Below are 17340 nucleotides of genomic sequence, written 5' to 3'. Positions count from 1 at the left end.
CTGGTGAAGGCAGGACTAACCAAAAAAGCAACCGATGACAGTGTGTTTATGCAGGGAACCCTGCCCTCATTATGCCATGAAGTCAGACAAATCAACTTTGATATCAACACATTTAAACTATCAAAGCAAACTAAGGCACAAGATTCAAAATGTATAGGCAGCTACAATGCAGAGAAAATCAGGTATTCTGCTGAAAGTGGAATTGTATCATATTTTAACCCGGGTAAGATTCAGAATGATTATAACATAAAAGATAGCCATTTTTTCAAAAAAGCAGAGACGTGTGGTCTGTAGGAACATGGCTGGCTTTCAAGATTCAAGTTTAGATAAAAAGAATTAATGAAAAAAAAGATTCAAGTTTAGTTCTAAAATAAAAATGTCTGCACTGGGCTGCAGGTTCTTTCGTTTTGGGGTCCCAAGCTAGATCTGCGACCCCTAGACAGCCCTGTTAACTTCAGACGCCCGGCTACACCAGCAGTTTGGTGACATACTGGTAGAGCTGCTCAGTGAATGCCTCGGGGGAGAACTTCTCCTTCACCCTGGCCCTGCCAGCTTGGCCCATCCTGGCTTTTAAAGAAGGTTCATGGATGAACTTCTCTATGGCCTCTGAGAAGTGCATGGGGTCAGGTTCGCACAGAAAGCCCGTGACGCTGTGAACCACAGATTCCAACGGGCCGCCCGAGTTGACGGCCACCACCGGGCACTGCATGTACATGGCCTCCAGGGGGACGATGCCGAAGTGCTCGTGGCTCGGCGTGTAGAGCACGCACGTGCAGCCGTGCAGCAGGGAGATCTTCTGTCTGTCTGAGAAAGAGCGCAGGAAGGTCACGGACCGGCCAAGGTCAGCCTGCTGGACCAGGCTCTGCAGTTCTTGGTAGTGCTCCACATTCTCCAGGACTCGCTCATCATAGCCACCTGCCACAATCAGGTGCACAAGCTCCCAGTCCTGCGAGGGCAGCCTGCTGCGCAGCTGGACCAGGGCTTCCAGCGCCAGGGCCAGGTTCTTCTTCCTCTCGTATCTGTTGATGGAGAGGAACAGGAACTTTTTCCCCGCGGGGACCAGGTCGTCCAGTTTGTCGGGGATGACTGAGTCGAAGGCGGTGACGTTCAGAGATGGGTAGAGGACATCGGGGTCTATGTGGGACAGGGACTTGAAGGTGTCCTTGAAGACGGCAGCCGTGAAGCGGCTGTTGACCAGGATGCGGTCGGCCAGGCCCGTGGTGTACTCCTCCAGCCAGTCAATTGGGGCTCGGTAGAGCCGCTTGAGGAGGGAGTCCCTCCTGGTGAGCAGCAGGTCTGGAAAGTGACAGTAGAACAGCACCTTCTTGGGCCGCCTGGCCAGCTTGAACACCGGGATGCAGGCAGACACCTGGTCAGAGCAGAGGTCAACACGGGGTTAGGTGACTGCCCAACTCAGCTTTGAAGCCGGAGCACAGCTCCTCATGGACCAGTCCCCATTTGCTCTGTGCTTGCCTGCTAGATAAGTGTGATCCATGGAGAGCTTCAAGACTAGTGGCTTCCTCTGGAACAAAATTTTTAACAGAAAGCAAATAAAAACCTAACAGTGCTAGAAAGCTTTTTGAAAGGTAAATAATTTTAATATATTTTATTTATCCCAAACAGTGAGATCCTTTATTCCCAGTGCTTAAACTGTCAATGGTATTTTATACTTTGGCTTATCTTTCCGTGTGCCTGCTTGCCATGTAAGGCTGGTGCCTGCCACACTGACAGTGGGGCTCTAGGTCACACTCCTGCCAAGGAGCCGAAGGCAGGAACTGCAGATTATGCCCCAGCCTCTGTCACTGCAGAAGGTCAGGCTGGAATCTGCTCAGCAAACTGACTGCAATCAAGTCATCTCCCGCACCGGGGCAGCTGTAGTGCAAGACCTCTGAAAATTCTGTGATTGACAATGCACTAGAATGTAAAAAACGCTAGCGGTTAGCATACAGTCTGTGCTCACAGCCATTCCTGAACACGCAGTAGATGCCGCTTTAGTTATCAACTTTCCTTTTGGGCAGTCTTTACAAAGTCAGTTAATCCCCAACTTAACACCCGGGGCAGGTGAGCTTTAGGAATCCCGTGCAATCCACCCGAAGGCATTTAGTGAAGCAATACATACAGAACCCAGGTCAGGTCTCCTACTTCTGAACCCAGAATTTTTTCTCTACTTACCACAGACTCAGCTGCCTCCTGCATACTGACACAGACAGCATGCCTGGTAAATGTTACACTTGTCCAGAAAGAAAGGGCTTCTGGGCCAGCACTGTGGCATAGCTAGTAAAGCTGCTTCCTGCAGCACTGGCATCCTACTTGGGCACCAGCTCAAGTGCTGGCTGCTCCACTTCCAATCCAGTTCCCTGCTAATACGCCTGGGAAAAGCAGCAGAAGACGGAACAAGTGTTTGGGCCCCTGACACCTATCTGGCAAACCCAGAGGAAGCGCCTGGCTTCAGCCTGGCCCTGCCCTTGCTGTTGCAGCCATCTGGGATGAGAACCAGTGGATGGAAGATCTCTCTCTGTAACTCTGACTTCAAATAAATAAACTTAAGGTTTCAAATGAACTGCTTGGGGTTGGTGCAGCAGCCTAGTGGCTAAAGGCCTCGTCCTGCATGCACCAGTTTGTAGCCTGGCTACTCCAATTCCCTTCTAGCTCCTTGTTTGTGGCCTGGGAAAGCAGTAGAGGATGACTCAAAGCCTTGGGACCCTGCACCTGTGTGGGAGACCCAGAAGAAGCTCCTGGCTCCTGATGTCGGATCAGCGCAGCTCCATCCATTGCGGCCGCTTGGGCAGTCAACCAGTGGATGGAAGATCTTCCTCTCTGTCTCTCCTTCTCTGGATATCTGATTTTTCCAATAAAAATAAATAAATCTTAGGGGGGAAAAAAAAGGAACTGCTTTTCGACTTACCAATTTTATTTCTAGGAATCTACTCAGGACATGCTTGCAGAAGCTCAACTTTAAAAACCAAGGATGGCCAATCTGACTGCATGAGATAAATGGATACCACAAACAATCCATGACAAAGAGTAAAAGTGGTCTGTAATATTGACAGATTAGGATTTTTCAGCAGAAATCTCTGATGAAAGACAGCCAGGTGCTGGTATGTCATTGTCCCTGCTATTTACAAATAAGGGAAGGCAACACATACATAAGTTGGTGCAGTCACAGACAACTTCTGGAAAAGCTTAGCAGGGACTATTTCAGGAGGCAGGCTTTATACACTGTATCCTACAAAGCCCCCAGTCTATGTTGCTTTAAAAAATAAATTAACGGAGGAGGAAGGACATTTTAAAACACCTTAGAAAAGTGGGACAGCAGGTGGACATCCTTTGCTAAAGCGACCTAGGAATTCTCCCTAAACCCACAGAGAGCCAAGGTGATGTGGGGTGGGGGAACGAGGTGTTCGGCTGGGTGTCAGCACTCAGATATGGCAGGGGGGAACAAGGCCCGGAGGTGGATCCCACAGGATGGCGAGCAGGGGACAGGACGTGCGACAGAGACGATGGCGAGGAGGGGTCTCCACGCGCGAGCTGTCCACCTGTGACAGGTGCCTGAGGCTGACTGTGCACGCCAGCGTGTCCCAGTGCGGGTTCCCAGGCGCACCGGCGTCGTCACCCTTCCCTTCCCCCAGCGACCCGGAGGAAGGGCACCAGGCGGAGGCACCCCCCGGGCTCCGGGGGCCGCCAGGGTGCTGCTGCCCTCCGCCACCCCACGCCTCCTCACCTGGTCGCACACCACCACGTCGAACTCCTCGTCGGCGAGGAACAGCACATAGAGCGCCAGGAAGACCATGCGCACGTAGGCACACAGGGCGGCGCCGCGGCCGCCCCAGCCCAGGCTGCGCGGCAGCCAGTCCCCGGCGCAGCGCACCGGCAGCTCGCGGCTCTCGGCGAAGCAGTGGCCCGGGTCATAGTGCGCCGTCCAGAGCCTCACGCGGCAGCCGCGGGCCTGCAGCGCCAGCGCCGCGTCCAGCACCAGCCGCTCGGCGCCGCCCACGCCCAGGTCCGGGTGCAGGAACAGCACGGACGGCGCGACTCCGGGGCCCTCGGGCGGCCGCCGCTCCTCCGCCATGACCGGGCCAGCCTGGCTGGCGCGCGGGAGGCGGGGCCTCCCTGCAAGCTCCGCCCCGCCGCGCCGGGGTCCTCGAGCGGCCCTGCCGCGTAAGCGAAACTGTGAGGCCACATCAGCGCAAAGCTGGGGGCGCCTAAGAACAGCCGGAGGAAATTTCTCGTCCGATCTTGACTTACCACCTCCCTGGTGTAGGAACCTGGACTTGGAAAGGAAGGTGCCACGAACTGGAGGGAAACGGAAGCTCTTTAACTTCAGGTCGGCGGGTAACCAAGTCCTGTGGAGCAGAATGTCTACAGGCATATCCTAGGATAGCCCAGGCGTCCCGGGCGCCGGCGAGGACCCCTGCCAGGCGGCCCGGGGGCGGGGCCTTTGCAAGTCTCTCCTCCGGCAGGTGCTGTGCGCGGCGTCCGGCTCCGCTCCAGTGTCCAGCATGGTACCGCGACCCCCGCCGCCCGGCCCGCCTCTCCCGGGCCCACCTGAGGCCCGGCCCTCGCCTCCAGCTCCCGTGTTCTCCCCCCTGTCGGAGCTGGGGGCCCGGGTCTGGCTCCGGGCGCTCACTGGTCTGTCTTTCCTTACAGCCCGGTCCGACCCCCAGCGGCACGAACGTGGGCTCGTCGGGACGGTCCCCCAGCAAGGCAGTGGCCGCCCGTGCGGCGGGATCCACGGTCCGGCAGAGGTGAGGCGCTTGCAGCCGACTCGGCGTGGAGGGTCCGGTAAACACCAGGGCCGGGTGGGGCGGCAGTGGTTGCAGCCCTGTCGGGGAGGCGGGCGTTCTGCGGAGTGGGGTCAGTCGTGTTTAAGCCGGTGTGTCTACACCGGAGCCTGGCCTAGGCGTGTGCGTCTGGGCGTCCCCAGCGACCCCTGCTTCCTTGGGTGAAGTTTTAATGTACACTCCTAGACCCAAACCCAGAGGCTCCACGCAGTCCTATGCCGGAATTTACATCCTGTTGGAAAGTCTCCGGTTCCTTCCTCCGCTTCTGCCGCCCCGAGGTAGCGGTCCTCGGGTCTACTCTAGGCCCTCGCTCCTTAACGCACCTCTGGGGCACTTCCATCCCAATGCATTCCCCCTCTGCTCACTTACTGTTGGTCTCTGCGTGTTGTTTAAGAAGGGCAGCAGGAGACGGCTACCCAGCCTCCCTCCTCGCTGACCCCTGAGAACCAGCACTGCTGGACCTACCAGGACTTGTAGGAGCCACCAGGGCCGCTGGCTGGGGTGGTTTCCCCCTGAGGCCTGTTGCCAGCCAGGCAGTGGGAGCTGCTGGTAGCATGTTATTCGTGCCACAATGTTTGCTCTGATAGAGTTTGTTGGAGAGGTTGCCCATGTTGTCCTTTGACCCATCTCTCACCGTTAGATTCTGGTGCAACAGATGAGAAGGAACCAAGGAAGTCTGTTGCCTCGGGAACCTTTTAATTTAACTTTTTGGGGGTAGAGATTTCCTTTTATTTGAAAAGTAAGTTTACAAAGAGAGAGAGAGACAGAGACAGAGAGATCTTCCATCCGCTGGCTCACTCCCCAAATGACTGCAACGGTTGGAGTGCTGAAACTGAGCCAGTCTGAAGCTAGGAGACAGGAGCTTTTTCTGGGTCTCCCTAGTGGGTGCGAGGCTCAGGCTTTGGGCTGTCCTCTGCTGCTTTCACAGGCTATGAGCAGGGAGCTAGAAGTGGAACAGCCAAGACACCAGCCGCTACAGGTGGACACTTAATGTGCCATGCCACAGTGTTAACCTGCCTGGGCCCTTGTGAAGGAGTAGAAAAACAGGGATTTGAACCTGGGTAAAGCATTTCAGCTCAGAGTCAAGAAAGCCTGACCAAAACAGGAAGATGACTGGGAACGGTTGGGAGTCTCCTACCCCCACACTTAGGGGTCCGGGATTCTCTGGGCTGGAATGGAAAGCCTGTCCTGAGGAAGAGGCTTGGTTAGCAACAGAGGGAGGAGTGAGGTACTGAGCTGGGCCATCCAAGGATTTCTTTTTAGGTTTTTAAAGTTTATTCAGGAGTCAACAAGGGCTTCCATCTGCTGGTTTATTCCCCACACGCCTGTGGCAGGCAGTACCGGAGCTGGGAGCTGGGAACACAGCCCAGGTCTCCCATGTGGGTGGGTGGCAGAGATGGGTTGACTTGAACCATCCCCTTCAGCCTCCCAGGGTCTGCATCGGTGGAAAGTTAGACTAGGGAGCTGGGTCTGGGAGTTGACCCCAGGCATCTCAGCTATGAACATTTGGCTTGGCCAAATGCCTGCTTCAATCTGAGAATTTCTAAAGAGAAAAGTAGGTATTTGTTGAATATCAGTATAGTAATCAAATCGAATAAAAATGAAATAGTCCTTCTGCAGTGTTTGAAATGGGGAGTTTTGGTGTCATGTCTTAGGATCCAGTGTGGTGAGGCCAGTGTCCCTAGGCAAACCATGATGATGTCCATGGGGAGACCCTGGAGCATCCCTTCTAGACTCTTGGTACAAATCAAGTATTTATTGTAATATTGTGAGTATGTGCAAAGAGGATATCAATGCTTTGGAAATGTTGGAGGAGGAATTGGATGCTTGTGGTCAGCTATCAGGAAGTCCGTGTGTGGTCTGCAGGTTTGTACTCCCCTCGCTTGGGGTGCTGATGGCAGATGGTGTAGGGTTGAAGGTAGGTCTGCGTTAGTGTCTTGGTATGCTTTTTGCATCACAAAGGGAAGTTGTGAGGATGGCAGGAGCAGTAAAGCCAGGGAAACAGGCTGAGCGGCAGCGTTCATGCAGGGCTAGTGGGAGACGGGAATGTTAGATAGTTGATAAATCATTCTTGGGGCCCTGCTGCATGCCAAGTGCTGTTTCAGCTTGGAGGATTAATCTGTGAACAGATTCTGGTCTCCCCAGGGGGGGGGGCAGACCAGAAACAAAGCAAATAAGTAGTGGAACTTCTAAGGACTATGGAAAAGAAAATAAACCTGAGCGTCCAGACATTGGAGAGGTTAGAGTGAAGTGGGGTAGTTGTTTAGGTGGGCTGTTCAGAGCAGGTGGTCTTTGAGTAGAGACCTCAGTAAGCAAGGGCCCAGAGAAGAATGGGTTTCCCAGGCACAACGGCATGGTAAAAGGGTGCTGGACTTGGTGAGGAACAGCCAGACAAGGTGTTGTGAAAACCATGGCTGTGCCAGGGCAGGGACGAGGGAGGCAGGTGTGCAGTCGCCAGACAGGAAGGGTACCGTGGATCCCAGAGAGATGTAAGAGGTTCCAGAAGTGGGCTGTGCTGGGAACCCCTGCGCCGCTGCCCAGTGAGGGAGTAGGGCTTTTTTAAGGACGCCTTGGTGTTCCTGGGCCCTGGTTTCCAAGTGCTGTGCAGTGTCGCACGTCTCACCCAATGTAAGAGGTCTTAGGCTGTGCTGGGCCCCTGTGGTTCTAGGAGACCAAGGCAGGAGATGGAGCTAGGGGTTTGTGGGAACAGTGGAAAGTGCTTGAGTGCTGTCCTGGCTGAGCACCCGGCTTGGCCCTGGCCACATGGGGCTTCTGGCTCAGCCTCCTGCTGGTGAACAAAGAGGGAACCTTTCCCCATGGGGTAAATAACATGTCTGACCCTGGGCAGCACAGGAAGTGCTGGCCCGTGCCCCTGCGTGCCCTGTGTGCCGGGGCGCTTGCTCTGTGCTGCTCCTCCCACAGCCTTCCTGCCCTGCTTCGTCCATGTGCTGCTGCTGTCAGGATTTCAGAGCGAGTTTTCCTAACATACGCTCCGATCTGCAGGACCTGAGTAGAAAAGGCATCCTGCTCTTTGTCTTGCTGTGAATACTGTCATTTTCCAGCACGCCTTTCAAAGTTGCCGTTTTAAGATCAGGTGGTATGGATTCAGGGCATTAAGTGAGTTTAGTGCTTGACTTCTCCTGGGGAGGGGTGGCTGGTGTGGGCATGGCTGGTTGCTGTGGACTGGCGTGGCTGGTGTAGGCTGGCATGGCTGGTGTGGACCAGTGTGGCTAGGCTTACGGTCAGCACTGACTGCCTCCCAACCTGGCCCCAGCCTGCTGTGCCATCTTAGACACAGCCTAACCTTTGCTGAACTTCGTGTTCCTCGTTTGTAACATGGTTACAGTGACAACTGTGCAACTGTGCAGTGTGTTCTGTACTTCAGTGTATGCTGGGGCTCAGCCCCTGGGGGTCCTGGTTTACAGGAGTGTGTGCCAGCCAAGAAGTTTTGCTCACAGACTCTTGGGCACCGCTTGTTGCGATACCGTGACAGGCCCTCAGTAACTTTGTCGTCTCCAACAGGAAGAATGCCAGCTGTGGGACAAGGAGCGCCGGCCGCACAACCTCGGCGGGCACGGGGGGCATGTGGCGGTTCTACACTGAAGACTCCCCTGGGCTCAAAGTGTAAGTCTTGGCAGTGACTGGGCTGCCCCAGGTCAGCAGAATAGCCCAGCGCTGTCTCTGCCCCTGTCGTGCTCACTCCAGTGAGATGCACAGCACGTGGAAGCTTCTCGAGTGTCCTGAGGGCCCATGTGGGTTTGCCCACTGATCAGTGGGTTAGAGAATTTAGGGCCCAGATGACGTCTCTTCATGGTGGGAGTGAAGAGAGGGAAGGTCTCCACACGACTGTCTCAGTGTGGGGGACAGAGGAGTCTGCAGGGAACGCGCCCAGTGAGAGGGCCTTGCTCTTGGTCGGGTGTTGCTGCCCTGCACAGAGAGAGGAGTGTCCATCTGAGCAGGAGTGCTGTGGCTTCTCTGAGCTCTCCTAAAGGTGCCGGCTGATGGCGACTGGCCTGATGGAAGGTCTTGTTTAGCCTGAGGAACCGGAGGTCCCGGCGTCCCCCTGGTCTGCAGTCAGCGGCAAGTAGAACTGGAAGGGTGGTCTGACACTTGGCAGGACCTGGGCCTGGGGGTACTCCCGGGGTGATGGGAAGTGGGCACCTGGGACACCCCATCCCTGTGCCCTGGGCTTTCTAGTTCACTGTGGTAGGCCCCAGGGAGCCACTGCTCACAGCTCCTGCCTGGCAGGACCGCCCTCATTGGTGTAGTGCAAGGTGATTTGCGTTGGACTTCCAACACTTGTTTCCTAGTCGGCTTGGCCCAACCCAGCCATCCTGTGAGATGGGAGGTGTGCCTTTTGTTTACGTTTTGGTTTTTAACATTTTACTTATTAATTTGAAAGTCAAGGTTGCAGAGAGAGACAGAGGTCTGTCCCTGTGCTTCTTCACTTGAGCTAGGCTGAATTCTGGAGCCAGGCACTTCATCCAGGTCTTCCACATGGATGACAGGGACCCAGACACTTGGGCTGTCTTCTCCCGCTTTTCTCGGGTCAGTAACAGGGAGCTGCATCAGACACAGCGGCTAGGGTGTGAAGTGGTGCTCACATGGGATGCTGGCAGTGCACGTTGCACTGTGCCGCAATGCCAGCTTGAGATGGAACAATTGAGATATGGAATCTGCGATTCAGACATGCAGAGTGAGCTGCTTGCAGACAGACAGCAAGGGGTGGACCAGGTCCTCTCACACACTTCCCTGCCTGTTGGGTAGCAGAGGCCAGTTAGCACTAACTGGAATCAGTTTAGTTCCTTTGAAGCACAGCTTGGCTTGGATCATGCCTCTAGTGTGCCAAGCTTCCCTGGGAGCCTGGAGACTTGCTTTTATATATCGATTGGTTTCTTTCCCTGTTACGTTGTAGACTTGTGTGGTTAAGTGGGATTGTATTTAGGAAGTAATTTTGGGGCTTGGGGATGGGCGAGTTGGCCCTGGACACCTTTAGGTCTCTGTTAGAGGTGGTTTTTCTAAGTTTTTCAGAAGGTTGTTTGGAGCCAATTGCCGCTTGGGGCTTCCAGGGGACTGTTTTTGTGAGCAGGTGGTGAAAGCCACTGTGTGCTGAGTTGGCCTCAGGCCGGCTCTGGGCTTGCTGGTGGTGTGCTGGATGGAGGCGCTTGCCCGAGTGTCACTAACCACATTTTTATTCTGCCAGAGGTGGGTGTGTTTGGCAAAAGGACACAGATGAGAATTCTTAGCTACATATCCACTTTGCAGAGCTTTCTCTTTTTTTTTTTGAAGATTTATTTATTTATTTATTTTTTAAACATATTTTTATTGCATTTCCTTTTTTTAAAAAAAACTAATTACATTGCATTATGTGATACATTTTTTATGCACTGGGATTCCCCCCGCCCCTCCCCACACCCTCCCCCCATGGTGGATTGCTCCACCTTGTTGCATTTCCATAGTTCAAATTCAGTTGACATTCTTTCATTGGAGGTATTTACCAAACATAAAGTCCAGCATCTCATTGTCCTGGTAAGTTCAATGGTTTCTTGGTGAGACCATCTCTGGTCTGAAGATAGAGCCAGCAGAGTATCATCCCAATCAATTAAAAGTCCCAACATAATATTTCCAACCATTTACAACATTATGGCATTAATTGACATGGTATTGATTAACCAGTATGTTAATAGGAAAATGCAGGTTCCCAACCACAGCCTGTGACTTCTTCATAGACATTTCAATTTTGGTTTACATTCAGCCGTATTCGGTACACCTTAAAATGGCTGAGATTGCTATTCAGCTGTCTCATGCCTATTTTAATTTTAGTCGTTGGCAGTTTATAGCATTGAAGCATGATTTCGCTGAACCTGGCTGTTTTTCGGGTGGTCTAACTATAATTCTAACAGGATATACGTCAACAGTTTAGGTGAGCATGTTTAGGAGGGGTGTGCAGAGAAATCTTCCATACCCCAGTGAGGAGTAACTAATCTTTGTGTCCCACCCAGTGAGGTATAAGTGCATCCCCGCTGACCATTTCCTGTCTGGTTCTAAGAGCTTTCTCTTGTCTTTCAAAAAGTTTAGCATGTTCCCCGGCGGCATGGCCTAGCGGCTAAAGTCCTCGCCTTGAAAGCCCCGGGATCCCATATGGGCGCCGGTTCTAATCCCGGCAGCTCCACTTCCCATCCAGCTCCCTGCTTGTGGCCTGGGAAAGCAGTTGAGGACGGCCCAATGCATTGGGACACTGCACCCGCGTGGGAGACCCGGAAGAGGTTCCAGGTTCCCGGCATTGGATCGGCGCGCATTGGCCCGTTGCGGCTCACTTGGGGAGTGAATCATCGGATGGAAGATCTTCCTCTCCTCCTCTCCTCCTCTGTGTATATCTGGCTGTAATAAAATGAATAAATCTTTAAAAAAAAAAAAAAGTTTAGCATGTTTTCAGGTTGAGAATAACAGCATTTCCTGCCTACTCTCCAGAGCCTGAGTTGCATGTGTGTTAATGCGTTTAATAATTGTGCTACCCTGGAGATGACTGTTGTCGCTTTACTGCTGAGGGCATGGGGCCACTGCCAGTGTGTGGGTGGCTGATGCCTTCCAGGCCCCTGCCCTCTGACTGCGGGAGCTGAACTGACAGGCAGGTGCTGCTGCTGTTCCTCTAACGTGATCTCAGAGTATTGAGCGTGAGCAGGTGCACGCGGTACTCTCCCCACGTCCTTTGTTGTTGCTTTGTTCCGGTGATTGCACACATTTAGGAAGAATGAGATCATAGCATAGCAAGGCTTTTGGTCTCCAAGTGTCATTTTGTGCCCAGTCATGGTCCTTCAGCCCAGGAACCTCCGGGGTAGCTTCAGCTGCCTTGGGCCTGTGAAGATTCTTCCCTGTGGTTCTTGCAGTCTTCGCTCCCTGCTTGTATCTGGGAGGTTATGTGAGGCATGAGACGTCTGGGCAGGAAGCATCAACGAGGCGGGCCCTGTGGTGTCATCCCCAGGTGTGAAGTCAGGAGCTCCCTCTTTTTTTTTTTAAAGATTTATTCATTTTTATTCACTCCCCAAGTGAGCCGCAACGGGCCGATGCGCGCCGATCCAAAGCCGGGAACCAGGAACCTCTTCCGGGTCTCCCATGCGGGTGCAGTGTCCTAATGCATTGGGCCGTCCTCAACTGCTTTCCCAGGCCACAAGCAGGGAGCTGGCTGGGAAGTGGAGCTGCCAGAATTAGAACTGCCGCCCATATGGGATCCCGGGGCTTTCTTTTTTTTTTTTTTTTTTTTTTAAAGATTTATTTTTTATTTTTATTACAAAGTCAGATATACTGAGAGGAGGAGCGATAGAGAGGAAGTGGAGCTGCCAGGATTAGAACCAGCGGCCATATGGGATCAAGGCGAGGACCTTAGCCACCAGGCCACAATGCCGAGCCCATCCCGGGGCTTTCAAGGCGAGGACTTTAGCCGCTGGGCCACGCTGCCGGGCCAGGAGCTCCCTCTTAGAGCAGCTCCTACACTGACTCAATGCAGAGAAGCCGTCCCCGGGAAAGGCTGGTGATAAAATCAGCCGCTGCCTTTGCGCTTTGGAGATGGGGACCCAGTGCAGTCTGATGAGCATAGTGTGTGGAGTTGGAAAGCCTGAGTTCCAGTGTCTCCTGTGTAGCTGTGTGTCCGTGACCTCCGAGCCATAGTTTTCATTGGGTTTGTCATGAGGTCAGTGCTTGGTGAAGAAATTTCGTGGGAGCAGAAATTCTCATGCATAGGAGAATACTTTGTAAATTCCGTGAGGTTGTCTGTAAGTAGGTGCCCCTCTGAGGGGAGGGGACATCTGCTAATTGGATCATGTGCACTTGAAGAGTTCGGGAGATGTTTCTTCGTTTTGGGCAAGTATCAAATACTTGAAACTAGAGAGATCGGTCAGAGGGGACATCATTTTCTTTGTGCTCATTTCGGTTTTATTGAAAGATAAGGATCCCTTTCTAAACCACCATGCCACCCTCCAGTTAGCCACAGTCATGGCTGAGGAGGATTTTAAAATGTTTTAAATGATGTTCCAGGTGATTCCTCCCGCTTCCCCTGCCAGACTTTAATAGGACACATGTACTCCTGTGCCCTTACCAAGTAAACATGCCTCTCTCCTTGTTTCCAGCGGCCCCGTTCCTGTGCTGGTCATGAGCCTTCTGTTCATCGCGTCTGTGTTCATGTTGCACATTTGGGGCAAGTACACGCGTTCATAGATTCAGCTGTACTCATCCATCATCTGAAGAAAAAAGCAACCCAGCAGATCTTGGACCAAAAGTATAATGATTTTTCTGTGCACGAAAAAGTTTCTGTAAGCTTGTTGTTTTACAGGGAGCGTACGAATTAATGTTGAATCTGTTTTTTTTCTACAACTAATAAACTTTTTAATTCGTTTATACCAAGTCTTGATTGCAGATTCCTCAGTCCCTGGGCTCTGGGCCTTGCTGCTTTTAGAGTTACAAGTAAATTTGTACAAAATGTGTCTTGTGATGGTGTGTTCTGCTCAGTTGACAAACGCGTGATGCCGTGAGCCATTGAAGTCCAAGGTAAGCTCGTTGGCCATGGATTTTCTTCAAGGTATTTCTGTCCTGGTGATTGTCAGTTTGGATACTCTGGTTTTCAAGGGAATGTTTCTGTGATTTCCCCAGACCTATCTATGTTCAGAGATAGCTGGTACCCAGGAGAGGAACAAGCAAAGAAATCAAAAGCTGGAAATCTTGGATGAAGAGTTTGTGCATTCTGTTCTTTGTCTTTGAAACCATAGATAATACTTTGTTGCTTCTTCCTCCCCTTTGAAAAAAAAGTTCATAATTCCTGAGTCAGAGGCACGTGGATATGCATACACACACACACACACACACACACGCACACACACACAGAGCAGAGAGCTGCCATCTGCTGGCTCACTCCCCTGCTGCCTGCACTGATTGGGCCTGGGCAATTCTGGAAGCCGCCCAGAACCATGATCTGGGCTTGCCGTCCAGTTCTCCAAAGTGGTGGCAGGGGCCCAGCTGCTTGAACCATCACTGCCTTCCAGGGTCTGCACTGTGGGAAGCTGGAATCGGCAGCCAAAGCCAGGAACTGAGCAATCCTGTCTGGGTGCAGGTGGCCGTTATCTTACCTGGTGTTGTAACCTAGCTAGCTAGCCCCCTCTCCTAGTGTAGGAGTAGAATTTAATTCGAACGTTTTTAATCTCAGAGACTGAATTTTGAACGTTCTAATTTGGGTAAAATACTAGCATTTCTGCCCTGAGTTGATAGAATTCCAGCCCCTAGTACAAGCTTTTTGAGGTTTTATTTGGCTTATGTGATCATCCTGGGTAAAGACATTCAGATTCCGGTAGGGCAGTACCAAGAACCGCACAAAGATGGCAGCATGTTCCAGGGGCCCTGGACTCCTGGATAGAACCTCTGCTGAGTCCAGGACTTCTAGGAAGTGCAGAATCACAAAGCAATGTCCCATTTAAGGACAATTGTTTGAACACAAGTGGTTTCATAAATGTTTACTAAATTTCTTGCTGTGAAGTTGCTTGAGGATCACAGTGTCAGATTTTTTTTAAAGATTTATTTTTTTTTTATTTTTTATTATTATTTCTTTTTATTCATTGATTACATTGTATTAAAAACTTTTTATTGGAAAGTTAGATATATGGAGAGGAGGAGAGACAGAGGAAGTTCTTCCATCATTGACTTGCTTGCCAAGTGACCGCAACGGCTAGAGCCGTGCTGATCATAAGCCAGGAGTCCAGCTCCTTCTCCAGGTCTCCCACGCGGGTGCAGGGTCCCAAAGCTTTAGGCCGTCCTGGACTGCTTTCCCAGGCCACAAGCAGGGAACTGGATGGGAAGCGGGCCCGTTGGGATTAGAACCTGTGCTCATACAGGACGTTCGGCGCTAGGCTACTGTGCCGGGCCCACAGAGATTTAAACCATGAAAATAGCTGTCTAGATTTGCTAGAGCATTGTATGAAGAAGTGTGTCCTATGGCTCTCGATGAAGGATACTTTATTGGGAAAAAAACGATGATAGAAAACCGGTGTCCTTAGATCTTGCAGATTGTTTAGTGTAGGGAAGAAATATCTTCATGGTTTCTAGGTGCAGGGAAGAAGTCTGGATTTCATTTGGTTAGTCACTGGTGGGGCTCCCCCCTCATGTTCAGTTTGATAGCCCGATGGTGAAAGTGATCCTGTGCAAGTGGAAAAGGGTTGCCGCTGTCCAGGAGCTGTGTCTTCCCTGGGCTGGAAGCTGTGGCCACAGGGGGGCGCTGTTTGGTTGGTGGGACACCTTGCTATACCTGCTGCTGACTGATAGCTGTAAGTCCCAATATTGTTTTATTTTTTATTTTAAAGATTTATTTTTATTGGTAAGGTAGATTTACAGAAAAATCCTCCATCTACTGGTTTGCTCCCCAAGTGGCCACAAAGGCCAGAGCTGAGTCGATCCAAAGCCAGGAGCCAGGAGCTTCCTCCTCGTCTCCCACGCGGGTCCAGGAGCCATCTATCCTACTGCTTTTGGCTCTGATGGTACACTGCTCACACCACAGGCTGGAAGCTTACTGTTCAGGCTGTTCCTCTTCTCAACTAGAAGATACAGGTTTACTGTATTTAGCACGTTGAAGTGTACCGTTCAGTGAAGATGAGTTCATTCCTGGAGTGACAGCACCAGCACCTGCCTCTAGGGCTCTTTGCATTCTGCATGGCCGAAGTTCTCTGGCCCAGGCAGCCGTCTCCCCTCTTTAGGATTCTGACTACCCACACAGTGTTGGTCTTTTCCCAGCTGCCTCGTTTCACTAGGCACAACAGCCTCATGGTTTGTCGCTATGGTAACATCGGTCAGAATTCCCTTTTTTTAAGACTTGAAATTCCGTCATGTGTCTGAACCTGCATTTTGTGTTCTTTGTGGGTGGGTATTCCTAGACAGTTATTTCCCAGGCCCTAGAGGAACGTGCACTATTTATAGTAATCCCAGGAGACTAGCATGTTAGATCTGAACCTGAGGTATGGCTACCTTGGCCTGAGGAATATTCAAGCTCTCTTGACCCTGGGCTGTAATTCTAACCACCTGTAAGTGAATACGCAAGCCAGCACCTGCTGGTAGAGGTTCTAAATTGATTAAGCAATTACGAGTGCAGTGTAGGCTGTGCCTGATAACGTCTATGGAGACAGACCATGTCGGGGAAGGAGCCCAAAGACCCTGAGGCCAACGGGCAATGGAAAGATCTGGTACCTACACCCCAGGGACCTGAGACCACGTGAACATGCTGCAAAGGAGAATGGGCCGTGGAGAGGTGAAAGACACCCGAGCTTCTATTTTCACCTGTCCTAGTCTAGACCAGGTTTGTCTCCAGCACCGTTTGGAAAATGACAGTCACCCTGTGATGACCTCGGATCAGCATAGCTGCAGGCGTGGTCCCCTCCATGGGCCGTGAGAAACCGTCAGTGCTGGTTCCTCTTTGGTGCTGATTGGTGTTGAGCTCACATGCAGTGTAGGTGGGTGGCCTTGGTGGAGGGACTCACAGATCACCCCTTTGCTCTTTCTTCTTGCCCTTCTCTTTCTCTTTTTATTCTCATGCCCCCGCTTTCCAACCCTCTTCCCCCATTTAACCCTCCCATGATCCTCTTTGGTTCTTCTCATGCATTTGGTAGAGTTGCTCTTTCTGGACTCTTACAGGTTCAATGTGTGCTGAGGAATTCCTAAGCTCAATTCCTATTGTCAAGTAGGTTTGCCCAAGAGCTTATGGGTACAGTTGTATCCCCCCCAACACTCACGTGTTGAGGTCCCGAACCTCCAGTCTCCTGGCATGTGACTTCCTGGCAGTGCAGCGATTCCAGAAGGAACTGGGTCAAGCTGAAGTCAGCAGGGCAGTGTGTTGGGAAGATTTGCATAGAGATGTAGGTAACACTGGCGGGGGGGGTGGGGTGGGGTGGGGATGTGTGGGCAGTCAGCAGGAGCCTAGGCGCGGCTTGCAGGACAGCTCCCTCCCAGGCCAGAGTGAAACAAACCTGCCCACAGCTTGATTCAGCATTTCCAGCTTCTGGAAGCCAAGGCCATGTGTTCGTATTGCCAGCGGCCACCTAGTTTGTGGCGCTTGTCCAGATGCATTGAAAGGGAAGCTTATCTGGGACTCCCAGCAAGGCCCCCAGCTGCAGCCTCCCACCCTTTGCCCACTGAGCTCCTAAGCCACACCCCACCAAAGCCCACTAAGCTTTTCTCTAATGCTTCCCTCTGGGGAGCAAGAAACCGGCACGTTCCGATTCCTGACTCTCAGGGCTTTCTGATCAACTCTGTTTTCCAGATACCTTCCCTGCTCTCGAGGGGAGTGGCAGCCCAGATGGGAAGCAAAGTGTTCACTCGTGGGGGGTGGCATGTCTCCAAACGCATGCGTCTCCCATTGTAAACGCAAGGTCTTTGCTTATGCATTGCTATTGAAATTGCATAGTCTGGAGATTTGTTTGAGAGGAGTTCCACGCTCTGACCTGATGCGCAGGTGACACTGGGCAAGTTTTGGCAGGCAGCTTGGTAGTGACCAGTTTGCTAAGTGGATAGCGTTTGTGCCACCACCACTGGT

General features: G+C 52.0%; 2 protein-coding genes across 2 annotated transcripts; one reads left to right on the top strand and one right to left on the bottom strand.

Moving 5' to 3' along the window:
- Positions 1-354: 354 nt before the first annotated feature.
- ALG2 (ALG2 alpha-1,3/1,6-mannosyltransferase) lies at positions 355-4115 on the bottom strand. The gene is made up of 2 exons (XM_004581170.4): positions 3722-4115; positions 355-1369 (listed from the first exon to the last, which is right to left on the bottom strand). The coding sequence occupies exons 1-2, from the start codon at positions 4067-4069 to the stop codon at positions 467-469; spliced, it is 1251 nt and encodes a 416-aa protein (XP_004581227.2). The 5' UTR covers positions 4070-4115; the 3' UTR covers positions 355-466.
- A 252-nt stretch (positions 4116-4367) lies between these two features.
- Positions 4368-13172, top strand: SEC61B (SEC61 translocon subunit beta). The gene is made up of 4 exons (XM_012925796.2): positions 4368-4502; positions 4648-4745; positions 8304-8405; positions 12905-13172. The coding sequence occupies exons 1-4, from the start codon at positions 4500-4502 to the stop codon at positions 12990-12992; spliced, it is 291 nt and encodes a 96-aa protein (XP_012781250.1). The 5' UTR covers positions 4368-4499; the 3' UTR covers positions 12993-13172.
- The last annotated feature ends 4168 nt before the right edge of the window (positions 13173-17340 follow it).

The sequence above is a fragment of the Ochotona princeps genome, chromosome 14 (genome assembly GCF_030435755.1).
Source record: "Ochotona princeps isolate mOchPri1 chromosome 14, mOchPri1.hap1, whole genome shotgun sequence".
NCBI lineage: Eukaryota > Metazoa > Chordata > Mammalia > Lagomorpha > Ochotonidae > Ochotona > Ochotona princeps.
The sequence above is the reverse complement of the archived record's forward strand: the minus strand, read 5'-3'. Positions and strand labels throughout refer to the sequence as shown.

Bases quoted from the DNA above. Each gene is read 5' to 3' on its own strand.
- ALG2 (XM_004581170.4), bottom strand. From the start codon at position 4,069: ATGGCGGAGGAGCGGCGGCCGCCCGAGGGCCCCGGAGTCGCGCCGTCC. The intron at 1,370-3,721 runs GTGAGGAGGCGT...TGCTCTGACCAG, and splicing joins ACGTGGTGGTGTGCGACCAG to GTGTCTGCCTGCATCCCGGT.
- SEC61B (XM_012925796.2), top strand. The intron at 4,746-8,303 runs GTGAGGCGCTTG...CGTCTCCAACAG, and splicing joins GGATCCACGGTCCGGCAGAG to GAAGAATGCCAGCTGTGGGA. The intron at 8,406-12,904 runs GTAAGTCTTGGC...CCTTGTTTCCAG, and splicing joins GACTCCCCTGGGCTCAAAGT to CGGCCCCGTTCCTGTGCTGG.